Here is a 15,844-nt window from a genome sequence, read left to right on the forward strand (position 1 = left end):
TGTTGGCTTACACCTGGTACCTAATTCATCTTTATGGTGGAAGATTACTCCCCCTATGCTCATGATTTTTGTCTGCAGGAGTTTTCCATAGATGATAGAATCATAGAACACACTGTATAAGAGTGCCATTTTAAATTATTGGATATTATTTTTAAATGTGAAAATGTACTTTATTCTAGTAAAAAATTGTGAGTGTTTTTGAAGTTCACCAACTTTATTAAAGTTCATGAACATTTTCTAAATTTAAAGGGAAAATATTTTTTTAAATATTTTTCAATTCATGAACATCTTAAAATTCATGAATATTATAAAATTTTATGAACATTTTCAAATTATAAATTATTTCTAAAATTAATGAACATTTTATATAATTATAAACATTTATAAAGCTCATTAATTTTTTAATAATGTTTAATAAATTTTTAAAACTCATGATCAATTTCAAATATCTTGATTTTTTATGCATGACACAATTCTTTTAATCTTTAAATAGGCGAATTTTTTAAATATTTCCCAAAATAAAAAAAGGAATAAAAGACCTGGACATAATGGGCGCTTACTGAAGAAAAACGGCTGAAACTGGAAATAGTTCTGGCCCACGTAGTACAACTCTTTGTTCCCACCGAAGAAAACCCAAGATGGTGAGTGAGGGCTTTTGGAGGCCGAGCTCCACGGAGCTCGATTTCAAAATACGAATTTCCACATCATGAAAAAAAATCGAAATTTTGTATATAATTTCACACATATGTGCAAAAATTCAGAACAAAATACTTTCACACGTAGCATATAGAAAAAAGACAAAAAAAACGTATTTCTAAAATGGGCCGATATTTTGTATCGTCGGGCCGAAATTTCGTTTTTTTGTACAGCTTACAAATCGCAAAAAATTCAAATAATTTTTACACAAGTTCGTGCGGAAATCATATAAGTTACCGTGGAATTTTTTTGAAACTTTGAAATATGACTTTTGATCTTTTAAAAATACCGAGCTCCTTGGAGCTCAGCCTCCGTTGGCATTTTCCGCAAGATGACGCCCTTCATGCAGCGCGTTTTAGCTCCTCTATTCTGTGCGTTGAGGGGGAAATAAGAGGACTCAAGAACCAAATAGCATACTGGCTGGGTATAGCAGTATCTGTTTAATCCAACATTATGTTCAATCTTGTAGGTCTCCACGAAAAATTTATATGGTGTTTGCGATTGTGCCGTGACGGTACGGTAACAGTGCAAGTGCGACACATATCAACTCTCATGCACTCCATCATAGTAACTGGTGAAGAACGTGCACACTACAGGAAAAACCTTACAGTTCCAGTACCAGCAAGGCTGGCGAAGGTCAAAATGTAGTACTCCCTTCGTCCAAAAAAGTTTGTCCCAAGTCGGACAGAGGGAATAGTTGAGAAAGGCTTTGCCGAGTGTTTTCGTGGTGGCATCGTGCGTATGTTGCATACCAAAGCAAGTGTTCACGGGAATCATTCGGGGAATACTAATCCATCCCATCTGCTAAAACTACACCATCACATACCAAAGCAAGTGTTGCACGAGAATCATTCGGGAAACACTGATCTATATCTCATAGGTGATCCCGACCTTGAGCAGCTGGTCCTTGGGGATGGAGAGCGCTTTGTGGCTCTCGCTGAGGTTCTTCCTCAAGAAGGTGTACACGTAGTTGACCACAACCCTCTTCAACGCCGACGACCCCGGCGCCGCCGCCACCTCCGCCTCGCCCATCAGGTACACCACCCCACGCTCCACCTCTGCATCAATGAACCGCTTCTCCTCCTCCGCAACTACCGCCTGCGCTACCCGCCGAGCATCGTCGTTGTCGTTGTTGTTGTTGTTGTTGTTGTTGTTGTTGTTGTTGTTGTTGTTGTTGTTGTTGTTGTTATCACCGTCATCGTCGGTGTGCTGGCAGGAGAAGGCCGCCTCATCGTGGACGAACAGCTTGAGGCCCTCGATGAGGAACGCCGAGAACTCCTTGGTGCCCTCGATCTGGTCGGTGTAGCCGTACCGTGCCACGCATCGGAACATGCGGTGCTCGGCAGGGCCGACCCTGCGGAAGATGAAGCGCTCGGGCGGCGCCACCCGCGGGATGGGGAGGTTCTTGATGGACATGAAGACGAAGACCTCGTGCACCGATGGGATCTTGTCAACCAGGCATGGGAACACGGGAGGGATGCCCTGGACGAGCTCCGAGTAGAGCAGGCCCACGCCAGGCACCCTCCGCACGTTGCGGCGGGCCAAGAGCGCCGTGAGCTCGGCCGCCGGCACCACGCGGTCGAGCTCATACCAGTAGCGCTTGACATAGACGTAGTGCCAGGTGGCCATGAGCGCCATGAGCACCAAGGAGAAGCAGAACGGAAGGTACCCTCCCTCGACGAACTTGGAGAGGATGGACGATAGGTAGAGGAACTCGGCGAGCCCGAATATGACGTAGAAGGCCACGACGAAGGCGATGTTCTTCTTCCAGATGAGCAGCATCACCACCGTCATGAGGTGCGTCGTGATGGAGAAGACGGTCACGACGCATATCCCGTAGGCGTTCCCGATGTTGGTGGTGGTCTGGAAGGCGAGGGTGACGACGATGCTGGCGGCGCCGATGAGAAAGTTCACCTCCGGGATGTACACCTGCCCCGAGTACTTCTTGGAGGTGTGCACCACCCTCACCCTCGGGAAGCAGCCCAGCGAGAGCGCCTTGGACAGGATGGCGAACGCGCCGGACAGCATGGCCTGGCTCGCGATGATGGCCGCCATGATTGCCACGATGAACGTCGGCCAAAACATCGCCGCTGAAAATTATTGACACATTTTTTTTCCAGTTTCACACCATGCAGACTTGTCTTTGGCAGTCCAATATTGTGTCAAGTTGATCTTCTTGTTGCTGTAAAAGGAAGGTTGTAGTGCCTACCTGGGATAGATTTGTAGAAGGTGTCGCCGACATCTTGCGGGAATTTGCGCAGGTAAGATGCCTGACCCATGTAGCACAACGCGACGGAGGGGAAGAGGATGAAGGTGAAGCTCAGCTGCAACAGGCCGGAAAATCAAGAAAAATTCAGTCGTGCTCTGTATGTGAGCGTCTGCATTTGTACTGTGTTTTTTTAGAAAAGAACTGCTAGTACAGAACTGAACCTGAATGGCCCTTATGTTGAAATGGCCAAGGTCAGCAAACATGGCCTCTGTGCCTGTGATGCAGAGGACAACGCCCCCGAGCGAGACCCACGCCTCCTTGCCGTTCCTCCTGAAGTAGTCTACTATGTACTTGGGGTTGAAGGCCCTGAGGACGGTGACGTCGTGGGCGGCGAGGTTGTACACCCCGATGCCGGCGATGAAGATGAACCACACCGAGATGATGGGCGCGAAGGAGTAGCCGACCTTGTCCGTCCCGAAGCGCTGCACCGAGAAGAGCAGGAACAAGATGGCCACCGAGATCCACACCACCTCCGCTGTTTTCACGACATACTACATTCATTGCAGAACAAGATGACACGCTAAATTCTCTCGACAATGAGACAACATACTTACATTGGGTCAAGTTGGGCGCCTTCTCCCTGATCCCGCTCACCGCAGAGAGCACTGCAAGAACACATCCATCCATCAACATCAGATTAATTAGCGTTCAAATCAACAATAATGTTACTCATGTTCAATGTAACGTAGGTACCAGAGATTGCAGGCGTGAGGGTGCCGTCGCCCATGACCATGGAGGTGCCGAGGATGGTGATGGTGAAGAGCGCGATCTTGGCGGCCTTGCTGGACTCGAGCCTCTGCTTCACCCACTGCGCCCTCCGCATCTGCGAGTTGGGCTCCTCGATGCTGTAGTTGGACACGGACGCGTCCTCTGCCTGCTGGTTCGGGATCATGCGTATCTTGGCGTACCGGGAGATCAGCGAGTAGAGGGCGAACGTTCCTCCTGAAATGCAGCAATCAGGGTCATCTGTCATGTCACGGCGGGGGCCGGCCCATGAACAAACGAACACACAAGATAATAGAAGAGAAGGGTGTGTGGCTCACCGTCTCCGTTGTCGTTGGCGTAGAGGACGATGAAGACGTACTTGAGCATGGGCAGGAGGACGAGGGTGTAGAGGATGAGCGAGAGGACGCCGAGGAGGTCGTCCGGGTGCCGGATGCCGTCCGGGAAGGTGCTCGAGTACACGTACAGCGGCGACGTCCCCACGTCGCCGTACACCACGCCGATGCTCTGGAACGCCAGCTGCAACGTCTGCCACCAGCTATCCTGCATGCGCCGCCCACATACAGTCAGTCACAGACAGCAGCCGGCCAATAACATCGGCCGTGGCACAAGTTAAGTTAAGGTGCTGACCCCGGAGCCGTGGTGCTTGTCGTCGGAGACCTTCTCGGCGTCCCCGTAGAGCGAGTCGCGGGGCACCCTCGTTTCCGCACCCGCCGCGCCCTCAGCTTCGACCGACATAATACCGTCTTCGATCGACAGGTTTTAGATTGATTTACTTATCTTGGATCGAGGTGGACGGTCGTCAAACTATACACAATCGAAAGGATGAACAACGACGACAACGGGCACGACCGATAAACTCGTGGAAAATCGAGAGACAATGACAAACAGTGAAGAGATGGAAGAAATGGAGAGGGATAGTCATATATACCAGGCAACGAAGGACCCAAAGCAGACACGACGGCGACCCGATCTTCCTCACGCCCGGCGGCCGGAGAGCAGCAGACGACGATTCCTTTGCCTGCCGCGCCTCTGCCGGCTTATATACACGCAGCCAAACGCCATGGACGCGACGGCCAACCCGGCCTGTGAAAGGCGTGGTCTGAACACGTAGGTTGGCAGTGGGGAGAAGAAGCAGAACCAGGCAAGCCCTGCCTCAGCTGCCCGCGTCTGCACGGCTCCAGCGTGCTGGCTCGTCGTTAACGCACACAAAGTTTTCCGGCCGTTTGGCGGGCTTGCCGTGTTTGGCGTTCTCGCGTCCGTTGCTTCCTGTTTCTTCCGTTCTCGCGTTGGTTTTTTCTGTTTTGGACTCGGAGCTCTGGACGCGGTGGTGGAACTCATCTTCAGGCCAGCAGGGATGGAGCCGGACATGCCCACGGGATCGGGAAGATACCATGCGACTCTTTCTTCGACGGATCTTACCACGTACGTACGTACGCACGATCATCTTGGCAGCAATTTTTTAACCATCTTGGCCGTAGGTTTGTTTGTACAACGAGCAATTTTAACATGGCCTGTCTCTTTTTTTTACCCAAATGATAACGCCCATAAATATGGCATGTTTGCACATCGCCCACATGCCTTGATCCACGTGGTTGATTTTTTTTCACGAATCCTAAAGAAATCTGTTAGAATCTGAGTGCCACGTGGGCATCATCGTTTGTCACTAGTAGAAAACAGGGCTATGGTCCAGGCTGGGTCAGCCCATTAGTCCCGGTTCAGTCTAGAACCGGGACCAATGTGGGCATTGGTCCCGGTTTGTGAGCCCAGGGGGCCGGCCGGGCCACGTGGGCCATTGGTCCCGGTTCATCTGGACCTTTTGGTCCCGGTTTGTGGGATGAACCGGGAATAATGGGCCTCGCTCCTGGCCCATCACCATTGGTCCCGGTTGGTGGCTTGAACCGGGACCAAGGCTTCCCTTTAGTCCCGGCACATGTCACCAACCGGGACCAATGAGGTGCCTATATATACCCCCTCGCGCAAGAGCAGAGCACAGTGCTCTATTTTTTCTGGCTGAGGGGGAGAGGGCTTTGTGGTGCTCTAGCTCACCTCCTACGCACATGAGGTGTTCGATGGAATGCCCGAGCCACACTACTTAAGCTTTCTCCTCTCGAAGCTCGACCTCCAAGCTCCATTTTCCTCGAGATTTGTCTAGATTTAGCGGTCCGTCACGCCCCGTCCCCGTCTTCACCGCCGTCGATCACCCGCGCCGATCTCATCACCGACACCACCGTGGTGAGCCTCTTGTTCTTATCTTCTTTCTGAAAGGAAAAATATTCTTACTTGTATGTTTAGATAGATACTTGTATCATTTTCTTACATTTATTATTGCATCTTATATAGTGCGATGGTTTTGGTATCCGCCCCCGTCGGCCCTCGTCCTGTCTATGATTCGGATGTGGTATGTATATTATCTTTATAACTATTGGTTCATTTATTGTTTATGAAAATTATGCCGACCAACGTGACATAGATTTTATTTATCTAGGATGTGTGTGAATCGGAAATGCCAACTGACCCTATTGTCGAGAGGTTAAATTTAGTTGAAGAAGAAAACAATTTGTTGAAGGAAAAAATATAAAAAATTGAGGAGGAGAAGATGATATTGGAGTTGCATGTTGCGGATGTCGTCGATAATTACCAGATCAAGATGGATGCAATGCGCTTGAAGATTAGAAAGATTAGAAAATATGCCATTCATACTGAGGCTTGGGATCATTATGCCGTTGGATCAATTGTTACCTTGGTTGCGATTATGATCGCATTTGTTTTCGTATTGAAATGTTTTACATAGTTTCAATGTATGGTTTAATTAATTAGATGCTCTGGAGAGCTATATGTTGTTAGATGAGAACTATGTATGCACTTTGGTTTTAATGTGATGATGAACTTCTATTAATTTGGACAATTAATTATATATAATGCACGCAGATGAACCGGCAATGGATGTACGGTGACAGACACACCCGCGAGTACATTAAGGGGGTGCATGAGTTTCTCGATGCGGCTGAGGCAAACAAGAGAATAGTTTTATGTGTTGTCCATGCACTGAATGTGGGAATACGAGGTCTTACTCTAACCGGAAAATCCTTCACTCCCACCTGCTTTACAAGGGTTTCATGCCACACTATAATGTTTGGACGAGGCACGGAGAAATAGGGGTTATGATGGAAGACGGCGAAGAAGAAGAGTACGATGACAACTATGTGCCCCCTGAATACGGTGATGCTGCAACGGGGGGAGCTGGTGAAGATCAAGAGGAACCAGACGATGTGCCCAATGATGCTGCCACGGGTGAAGCTGCTGAAGATCAAGAGGAACCAGACAATGTGCCCGATGATGATGATCTCCGCCGGGTCATTGTCGATGCAAGGACGCAATGCATTAGTCAAAAGGAGAAGCTGAAGTTCGATCGCATGTTAGAGGATCACAAAAAAGGGTTATACCCCAATTGCGAAGATGGCAACACAAAGCTCGGTACCGTACTGGAATTGCTGCAGTGGAAGGCAGAGAATGCTGTGGCTGACAAAGGATTTGAGAAGCTACTGAAAATATTGAAGAAGAAGCTTCCAAAGGATAACGAATTGCCCGACAGTATATACGCAACAAAGAAGGTCGTATGCCCTCTAGGATTGGAGGTGGAGAAGATACATGCATGCCCTAATGACTGCATCTTCTACCGCGGTGCATACAAGGATCTGAACGCATGCCCGGTATGCGGTGCATTGCGGTATAAGATCAGACAAGATGACCCTGGTGATGTTGACGGCGAGCCCCCCAGGAAGAGGGTTCCTGCGAAGGTGATGTGGTATGCTCCTATAATACCACGGTTGAAACGTCTGTTTAAAAACGAAGAGCATGCCAAGTTGATGCGATGGCACAGTGAGAACCGAAAGAAATATGGGAAGTTGAGAGCACCCGCTGACGGGTCGCAGTGGAGAAAAATCGAGAGAAAGTATTGGGATGAGTTTGCAAAGGACCCAAGAAATGTATGGTTTGCTTTAAGCGCGGATGGCATTAATCCTTTCGGGGAGCAGAGCAGCAATCACAGCACCTGGCCCGTGACTCTATGTATGTATAACCTTCCTCCTTGGATGTGCATGAAGCGGAAGTTCATTATGATGCCAGTTCTCATCCAAGGCCCTAAGCAACCCGGTAACGACATTGATGTGTACCTAAGGCCATTAGTTGAAGAACTTTTACAGCTTTGGAATGGAAACGGTGTACGTACGTGGGATGAGCACAGACATGAGGAATTTAACCTTAAGGCGTTGCTGTTCGTGACCATCAACGATTGGCCTGCTCTCAGTAACCTTTCAGGACAGACAAACAAAGGATACCACGCATGCACGCACTGTTTAGATGACACTGAAAGTATATACTTGGACAAATGCAGGAAGAATGTGTACCTGGGCCATCGTCGATTTCTTCCGACCAACCATCAATGTCGAAAGAAAGGCAAGCATTTCAAATGCGAGGCAGATCATCGGAAGAAGCCCGCCATGCGCACCGGTGATCACGTGCTTGCTATGGTCAATGATTTACACTACGTAATCTTTGGAAAGGGCCCCGGTGGACTAGCTATTCCGAATGACGTTGAGGGACACGCACCCATGTGGAAGAAGAAATCTATATTTTGGGACCTACCCTACTGGAAAGACCTAGAGGTCCGCTCCTCAATCAACGTGATGCACGTGATGAAGAACCTTTGCGTGAACCTGCTAGGCTTCTTGGGCGTGTATGGGAAGACAAAAGATACACCTGAGGCACGGGAGGACCTGCAACGTTTGCACGAAAAAGACGGCATGCCTCCGAAGCAGTATAAAGGTCCTGCTAGCTATGCTCTTACGAAAGAAGAGAAAGAAATCTTCTTTGAATGCCTGCTCAGTATGAAGGTCACGGCTGGCTTCTCGTCCAATATAAAGGGAATAATAAATATGCCAGAGAAAAAGTTTCAGAACCTAAAGTCTCATGACTGCCACGTGATTATGACGCAACTGCTTCCGGTTGCATTGAGGGGGCTTCTACCGGAAAACGTCCGATTAGCCATTGTGAAGCTATGTGCATTCCTCAATGCAATCTCTCAGAAGGTGATTGATCCAGAAATCGTACCAAGGCTAAGGACTAATGTGGCGCAATGTCTTGTCAGTTTCGAGCTGGTGTTCCCACCATCCTTCTTCAATATCATGACGCACGTCCTAGTTCATCTAGTCGACGAGATTGTCATCCTGGGGCCCGTATTTCTACACAATATGTTCCCCTTTGAGAGGTTCATGGGAGTCCTAAAGAAATATGTCCGTAACCGCGCTAGGCCAGAAGGAAGCATCTCCATGGGCCATCAAACAGAGGATGTTATCGGGTTTTGTGTTGACTTCATTCCTGGCCTTAACAAGATAGGTCTCCCTAAATCGCGGTATGAGGGGAGACTGACTGGAAAAGGCACTCTTGGAAGAGACTCAATAATATGCAGGGACGGATATTCTTGGTCTCAAGCACACTACACAGTTCTACAGAACTCTACCTTGGTGACCCCGTATGTCGATGAACACAAGAACAGTCTGCGCTCCAAACACCCGGAGCAGTGCGACGACTGGATTACATGTGAACACATCAGGACTTTCAGCAGTTGGTTGGAAACACGTCTCAGAGGTGACAACACTGTTTGTGATGAGTTGTACTGGGACACCAGAATTCAAGGGCAGATATGAGAAGATCAGAGATCACTGGCCCGCATTTGTGGCCCATAAGACATCGGAAAAGAGTAAGAAGATGTCGGCGACAAACAAGCAAAATGCTGCGAAGAAGAAGCTTCACCATCGCACGGGGTCAGGTGGCTACCTCGTAGCCCGGCCTAAGTGGTCCAAGACTGAGAATGATCTGGTTGATAAAGGGATCGAACCAGAGACAATTAACTGGCCAGACCGTTGCCAGACTTGGTTTTTCGGGGCTGGCGGAACCTTGGACCCTGTAATAGGGAAATGCATTTGGACGAACGATCAAATGGACATACTAGTCAGGAAGCTTAAGCAGTATATCGAAGCAGCGCAGGAAGGGACATTCTTTCCAGACAGAGAGAATGACGAGCTCACAATGGCCCTCGGGAATCCTGAGCACCCTGGACGGACACGAGGCATGCCAGACTCCATTCCGTGGAAGTTTGGGTTTCCGGACGCAGGCGGTTACAAATCCCATGAGAGGAGGAAAAAAGTGCAGCAGACCCAAATGCAGGCGCTGCAAGCAAGGGTAGATGCGATAGAGGAACGAGAAGAAAATTGCAGCAAACGTACTGCCGAAGCCTCCCCCGAAGCTACCCCACCATCTCAGCGCAGAAGCAGCGTGGCTTCCACCGAGCTGCTTCAGCCGGAGCATGCCTTGACGGCTCCTGCCAGCTATCCCGTGGATGCTATCACGGAGTCTCAAAATTGCCACCTTATGACGCAATGGATGAATTTGAAGGTCAAGGCGGCTGTTGGCTCTGTTTATCCTACTGAACCCGGCGCAACTTTTCACTGCCGGCCGATTCCAGAAGGATAAGTGATGGTGGATGAAATAACGGAGGGATTTGAGGACCTCCAGCTTGACCACCCTACCGGTGAAGGGGAGACTCGGCTGGGGTCTGCTCTGAAGACTCCATGCCTATGGCGGAAGGAGCTCATCAACCTTCCAAACTGGATGCCTCCGCCTCCTCCTCCTCCTCCTCCGGCGAGTCAGGGCACTCCGCCTCCTCCACCGCCTCCTCCTCCGACGAGTGACGATCAGGGCCCTCGGCCGGCTCCTTCTCCGGCGTGTGGCGGCACTCCGCCTCCTTCTCCGCCTGCGCCGACGCGCCCGAGCAGCCAACCTCCTCCTTCTCCGCCTCGTCAGCAAGGGCGGAAGAGACCTGCCCGCGCTCCAGCTGCTCCGGCGCGTCGTAGTCCTTCTCCTCCGCCTCGTAAGCCAGTAAAGAAGACAACCGCTTCGTCTGCTCGGTCGGCGTCTAGCAGTACAACCAGAGGCGGGAGGACATACAGATTCGGTCCTTCTCTAAAGACTCCAGAGAAGTTACCATACAAGAGGACCCCGGAGGAGAACGCGAAGATTGGGCGAACCGAAGTGGATAACTGGTTTCAAGGGTTGAAAGCAAAGAGACATCCACCTCCGGAGGAGAAGGTAGATCCGATGAAAGTGAAGCGCACTCTGGCTGCCCTGGCAAAACCACCCAAGTCGCCGCCGAAAGGCAACTATGAGCGCATTATTGCAAAGACATGGGCCGAAGCGGAGCAGTCGGGAAGTACAGTCAGTGAGCAAAGGCTGAAAGAACGACGAGCAGCTGGGAAAAAAATTGCCCAGCTCGGCGAACAAGCGAAGCAATCGTGCCCCCCCCTCAAGGTGCCTAGCGACATCGTCGATCCGAGGATGGTGCCCGGTTATGGCAATGTTGACGATTACCTGCCCGACGATGTACATTATGATCCCATGGAGGTGCAGATACATAGATACGAGTACGGGAAGCCTCTCGTCAAAGATGAAAAATCTTTAACAATGATGATGCGAAGATTACATGATTGGTACTTGAAAATCTGCAGAGTCTGGGGGGAGGAGTACTTTGTATGCGAGAGTTAAACCGGAGCATGACCTCGTTGGAATTGAACTGTTGCCTATTCCATTTGAGGAGTTCTATCAGTTTTTCAATCAATTGGCCCTCGATAAAACAACGATCACCTGCTACTGTCTGTAAGTACTACTACTTCTGTCATTAAGTCTCTCTATATAGCTCATCTCTTTCATTGCATGTATTTATAATTATCCTCACTATATTATGCAGAATGAAGATCGCCGAATTGAAGAAAAGACAAATCGGTGATATTGGGTTCGTTAACAGATATCTCATAGATGCAACTGAGGTTGAACATCGTCCCGGAGATACCGAGGCCAACTTGCTACGATCATTAAAAAAATGAAAACAAAGATATAATACTCTTTCCTTACAACTTCAAGTGAGTGTTACTGTCTTGTGCATATTCGGTTTCCCTTATATATTAGTCCAGGTTATAGTAATGTAATTGATGAGTTATGCATGCGTGTGCAGTTTCCACTATATTCTCCTAGAGATTAGGCTTGAGCAGGGAGTAGTAACCGTCTTGGACTCTAAACGAAAAGATCCCCAAGGAGTATGCGGACATGACTGAAATCCTCAAGAAGTAAGTTAAATCGATCATTATCCACCATATCAGCAACTTTGTTCATTTCCTGATATCAAGTAATTGTTTTCTTTGTCCGGCAGGGTTTGGAGAAAATTCACCAGAAAAGTTCCGGGACTGCCGAAGGAGCTGGAATTTAGACACCCGAGTAAGTACTATAGTAGCATGTTCCGCGCATCTCCTAGTGATTCAAGCGCTAGTTTCATCAATACCATTTAGCAACTTGCTTATCAGTTTGATTGACCTCTATTTCTTGTAAAGTAGTTGTGGCAGGAACAAGGGAATGATTTCTGTGGATACTACGCCTGTGAGTCCATCCGCCACACGACCTGTGAGCGGGGCGGGTACTCTGACGAACAATATGAAGTACGTAAATAACAAAATTCACAATTTTATTTTATTACCATCATTTGTATTGAGTTTCATTCATTCATATATATATGTATTGACCCCCTTCTTCAAATTAGATGTTTCGGAAGCGGGATGAACTCCTAGCACCAGCTCGCATGCGAGCAATTCAAGAGGAATTGGCGGCATTCTTTCTTGACCAAGTGATCGCTGAAGACGGAGAATACTATGTGGACCATGAGTCCATATGATTATAGTTGTAAGAGATAATTATTGTATATATGTAGCCGGTAGTGTCGGATAGATATACGAGAACTTGTTGTTCGACCAATCTCTCGAAGAAGGAGAGGTGGTCGATATCACTTCTCTCTGTATGCATATATGTTCATGACGATCTTCTGTTTCCTTCGTTTGCTTACTAGCTAACTAGCGTGTCTAGTCCTCTCTATACGTATGTATAGTATGTAGTGTCGACCAAGCACGGACGTAAGAGAGGACACTTCTCTCTATTAATTATAGCTAGCTAACACAATATATGAAACACCTAAATTAACCCCCCAAAACCCCCAAACCCCCCCCCCCCTTAAAAAAAACAAAAACCCTAGCCACAGAAATGCTGACGCGTGGATGCCTATTGGTCCCGGTTGGTGCCACCAACCGGGACCAAAGGGTCTCCTGCCTGGGCTCTGCGCACTGCCCACGTGGGGGCCCATCAGTCCTGGTTCTGGATTGAACCGGGACTAAAGGGTCGGGGCATTAGTACCGACACTTTAGTCCCGGTTCAGGAACCGGGACTAAAGGCCCTTACGAACCGGGACTATAGGCCCTTTTTGTACCAGTGTGTGTGGGCGTTCGAGAGTTCGCCCACACGTCCTGCAACACGCGGTTTAACAGCTGCGATGTGTGGTTGAACTAGTTTCTACCCACACAACCACCAACTAGTCCACGCGCGTGTGGGTGAACTGCTGGGCGGATGTCTAATATGCCACACGTGTGGGCGTTATCAGAACCCAAAGTTACTTAGGCCCACTACTTAATGAGATCGATGACTTATAGATCTATTATATACTCTTACTTATCGTGTGAAAAGAGGAAGTAAGAGGGACCACGTAACATATGTGGTAAGCAATTCAAACAATTCAAAAAAAGAGAGACCACGTTAAAATTGCTCACAAACCCACGCGGAGTTTCACTAGTTGAAAAATAACACATTGCTAATGATGATCAAGTTTGGAAGCCGCATGTACGAGATAGCCAATGTCCTTTCTGCGAGGATTGCAGAAGACATGAACCATATTTTCTAATCTTGTATCTCCACTCAATCTTTTTGGACCTCCGTCGGTGATGTCTGGACAATGGTCGGTGCCCAGCAGACTTCACGGACACATATTCTGCGATCAACGCATGTTCTCGTGAGAACAGAAGGTTGATGTGGTTTTCCTTGGGACACTGGCTTGGACCCTTTATGGCATTAGAAATGTAAGGGCATATTTATCTTTAAGGTGTTTTGGTGATTGATGACAACGTGTTTGTGGACTAATCGTGTGCCTTGAGTATCCCAGGCATTTCATCGCCAGGCACAAGACGGTTAGGTGCCCCTCGAAGACTGTTGAAGACGGCGTCTTTTCTACGTTTCTTTTTGGTGGATTTGAGTCGTAGGAAAGCCGTACTATTAAGTGGGGGTCCGTGTCAAAAGGTTTGGGTGCAATCATCACGTACACGTCTCTTTCTTGTTCCCTCCTTTCCCTTGGAGCATCCTCCGCTTTCTCGCCGTTTTGTTTCTGGCTGCTGCGTTGGCTCGCGGTAGTACTGCTCCCAAGTGAGTGGTAGTACCGTTGGCACCAGCGGTAGTACCATGCTGCGGCACGGTAGTACCGCAGGTGCCCACGGTAGTACCTCGCACCTGGAGCTGCACTACCGTTGCTCACTAGGCTAGTATCGCTCCTTCGCGGTAGTAGGGGCGGATGATGTAATTTTTTACATCCGCGCCTACCACGGTAGTACCGCTTTCGCTCCGCGGTAGTACCGTGCTATGTTGTCGGGCAGTAGTACCGCCCCTCGGCAGTACTACTGTGCCGGGTTTTTGCTTCTTCCGTTTCTTTGTGAAAGTAGGCACGGTTGTATCCTTCCCCCTGGCTAGGGGATTCCTGCCATGCGGTAGTACCGTATGGGGGGCGCGGTAGTACCGCGCCCGCGAAAGTACCGCCCTCAGATCCTGTGTTTCTGATCTGACCTTGCTGTTGCTAGGGTTGTGGCAGTACCACGGGCCTGCACGGTAGTACCGCATGTCCGTGCGGTAGTACTGCTTGGTAGCAAGCGGTAGTACCGCGAGGCACTGCAGTGGTACCGCTGGCCTGGTGCGGTAGTACCGCTGGCCGCGGGCTGGTAGGTGGATAACGGTTGGATCTTTGTCCCACACTATATAAGGGGTTCTCTTCTTCCCCGGTGACTTATCTCTTCCAACCCTAAGCTCCATTGTTGCTCTAAGCTCCATTTTCGCCCGATCTCACTCCCTAGCCAACCAAACTTGTTAATTTGCTCGGGAGTGGTTGAGAAGGCCTTGATCCACAGTTCCACCAAGAGAAAATTGATTCCCCCCACTAATCCCTTGCGGATCTCGTTACTCTTGGGTGTTTGAGCATACTAGACGGTTGAGGTCACCGCGGAGCCATAGTCCATTGTGGTGAAGCTTCGTGGTGTCGTTGGGAGCCTCCAATCGAGTTGTGGAGATTGCCCCAACCTTGTTTGTAAAGGTTCGGTCGCCGTCTCCAAGGGCACCGATAGTGGAATCTCGGCATCTCGCATTGTGTGAGGGCGTGAGGAGAATACGGTGGCCCTAGTGGCTTCTTGGGGAGCATTGTGCCTCCACACCGCTCCAACGGAGACGTACTTCCTCTCAAAGGGAAGGAACTTCGGCAACACATCCTCGTCTCCACCGTCTCCACTCTTGGTTATCTCGTGCCTTTACTTGTGCAAGCTTATTTGTATCATATCACTTGCTTGCTTGTGTTCCTATCCTTGTTGCATCATATAGGTTGTTCACCTAGTTGCATATCTAGACAACCTACTTTGATGCAAAATTTAAATTGTTAAAGAAAAGCTAAAAATTGTTAGTTGCCTATTCACCCCCCCTCTAGTCAACCATATCGATCCTTTCAATTGGTATCAGAGCCTCGTCTCTTTATTAAGGACTTTATCGTCCGAAGAGTATGGTTGATACCGTAGACGGTGTGGAGGAACACTCCGGTGTGAATCCGACCTCGTCTACGGGCGATGGGGGAACCTCGGTCTCTCGTGGGGATTTCAATGTGGCCTTGGAGACATTGAAAACCTCCATGACGACCAAGGTTGAAAGCATGTTTACTAAATTCCTTGAGGGGCTTAAACTATCCACCGCACCGTTGAAAGTGGGTGATCCCACCGATAAGGTGACGGATGCTTTCTCCGACAAGGGGGAATCTAGTAGTGAAAAGGCTCCTTCTTCTAGTGGTAAAAATGGCACCGACATCTTTGCTCATATGGAACCACTGCTTGTTTATGGTGGACCGGTTCCTTCCACTCATTTGAATCATGTCGGTCCTCCCCCTAAGATTGTGAAAAATGAGGACTTTGATTCTTGGGTTTACCG

The 15,844-nt window shown here is 48.9% G+C and overlaps 1 protein-coding gene across 1 annotated transcript; it reads right to left on the minus strand.

Annotated features, from left to right (window-relative positions):
• Nucleotides 1-1,542: 1,542 nt before the first annotated feature.
• Nucleotides 1,543-4,426, minus strand: LOC125547214 (potassium transporter 19-like). Its single transcript, XM_048711180.1, has 7 exons — nt 4,319-4,426; nt 4,009-4,231; nt 3,659-3,907; nt 3,520-3,570; nt 3,127-3,440; nt 2,906-3,020; nt 1,543-2,786 (listed from the first exon to the last, which is right to left on the minus strand). The coding sequence occupies exons 1-7, from the start codon at nt 4,424-4,426 to the stop codon at nt 1,564-1,566; spliced, it is 2,283 nt and encodes a 760-aa protein (XP_048567137.1). The 3' UTR covers nt 1,543-1,563.
• Between the last annotated feature and the right edge of the window lie 11,418 nt (nt 4,427-15,844).

This window comes from Triticum urartu, chromosome 3 (assembly GCF_003073215.2).
Source record: "Triticum urartu cultivar G1812 chromosome 3, Tu2.1, whole genome shotgun sequence".
Classification (NCBI taxonomy): domain Eukaryota; kingdom Viridiplantae; phylum Streptophyta; class Magnoliopsida; order Poales; family Poaceae; genus Triticum; species Triticum urartu.

Excerpts from the sequence above, each read along its gene's own strand:
- LOC125547214 (XM_048711180.1), bottom strand. The coding sequence starts at position 4,426 with ATGTCGGTCGAAGCTGAGGGCGCGGCGGGTGCGGAAACGAGGGTGCCC. Across the intron at positions 3,441-3,519 it reads GGCGCCCAACTTGACCCAAT|CGGAGGTGGTGTGGATCTCG; the intron begins GTAAGTATGTTG and ends TCGTGAAAACAG. Across the intron at positions 3,021-3,126 it reads TCAACATAAGGGCCATTCAG|CTGAGCTTCACCTTCATCCT; the intron begins GTTCAGTTCTGT and ends GGCCTGTTGCAG.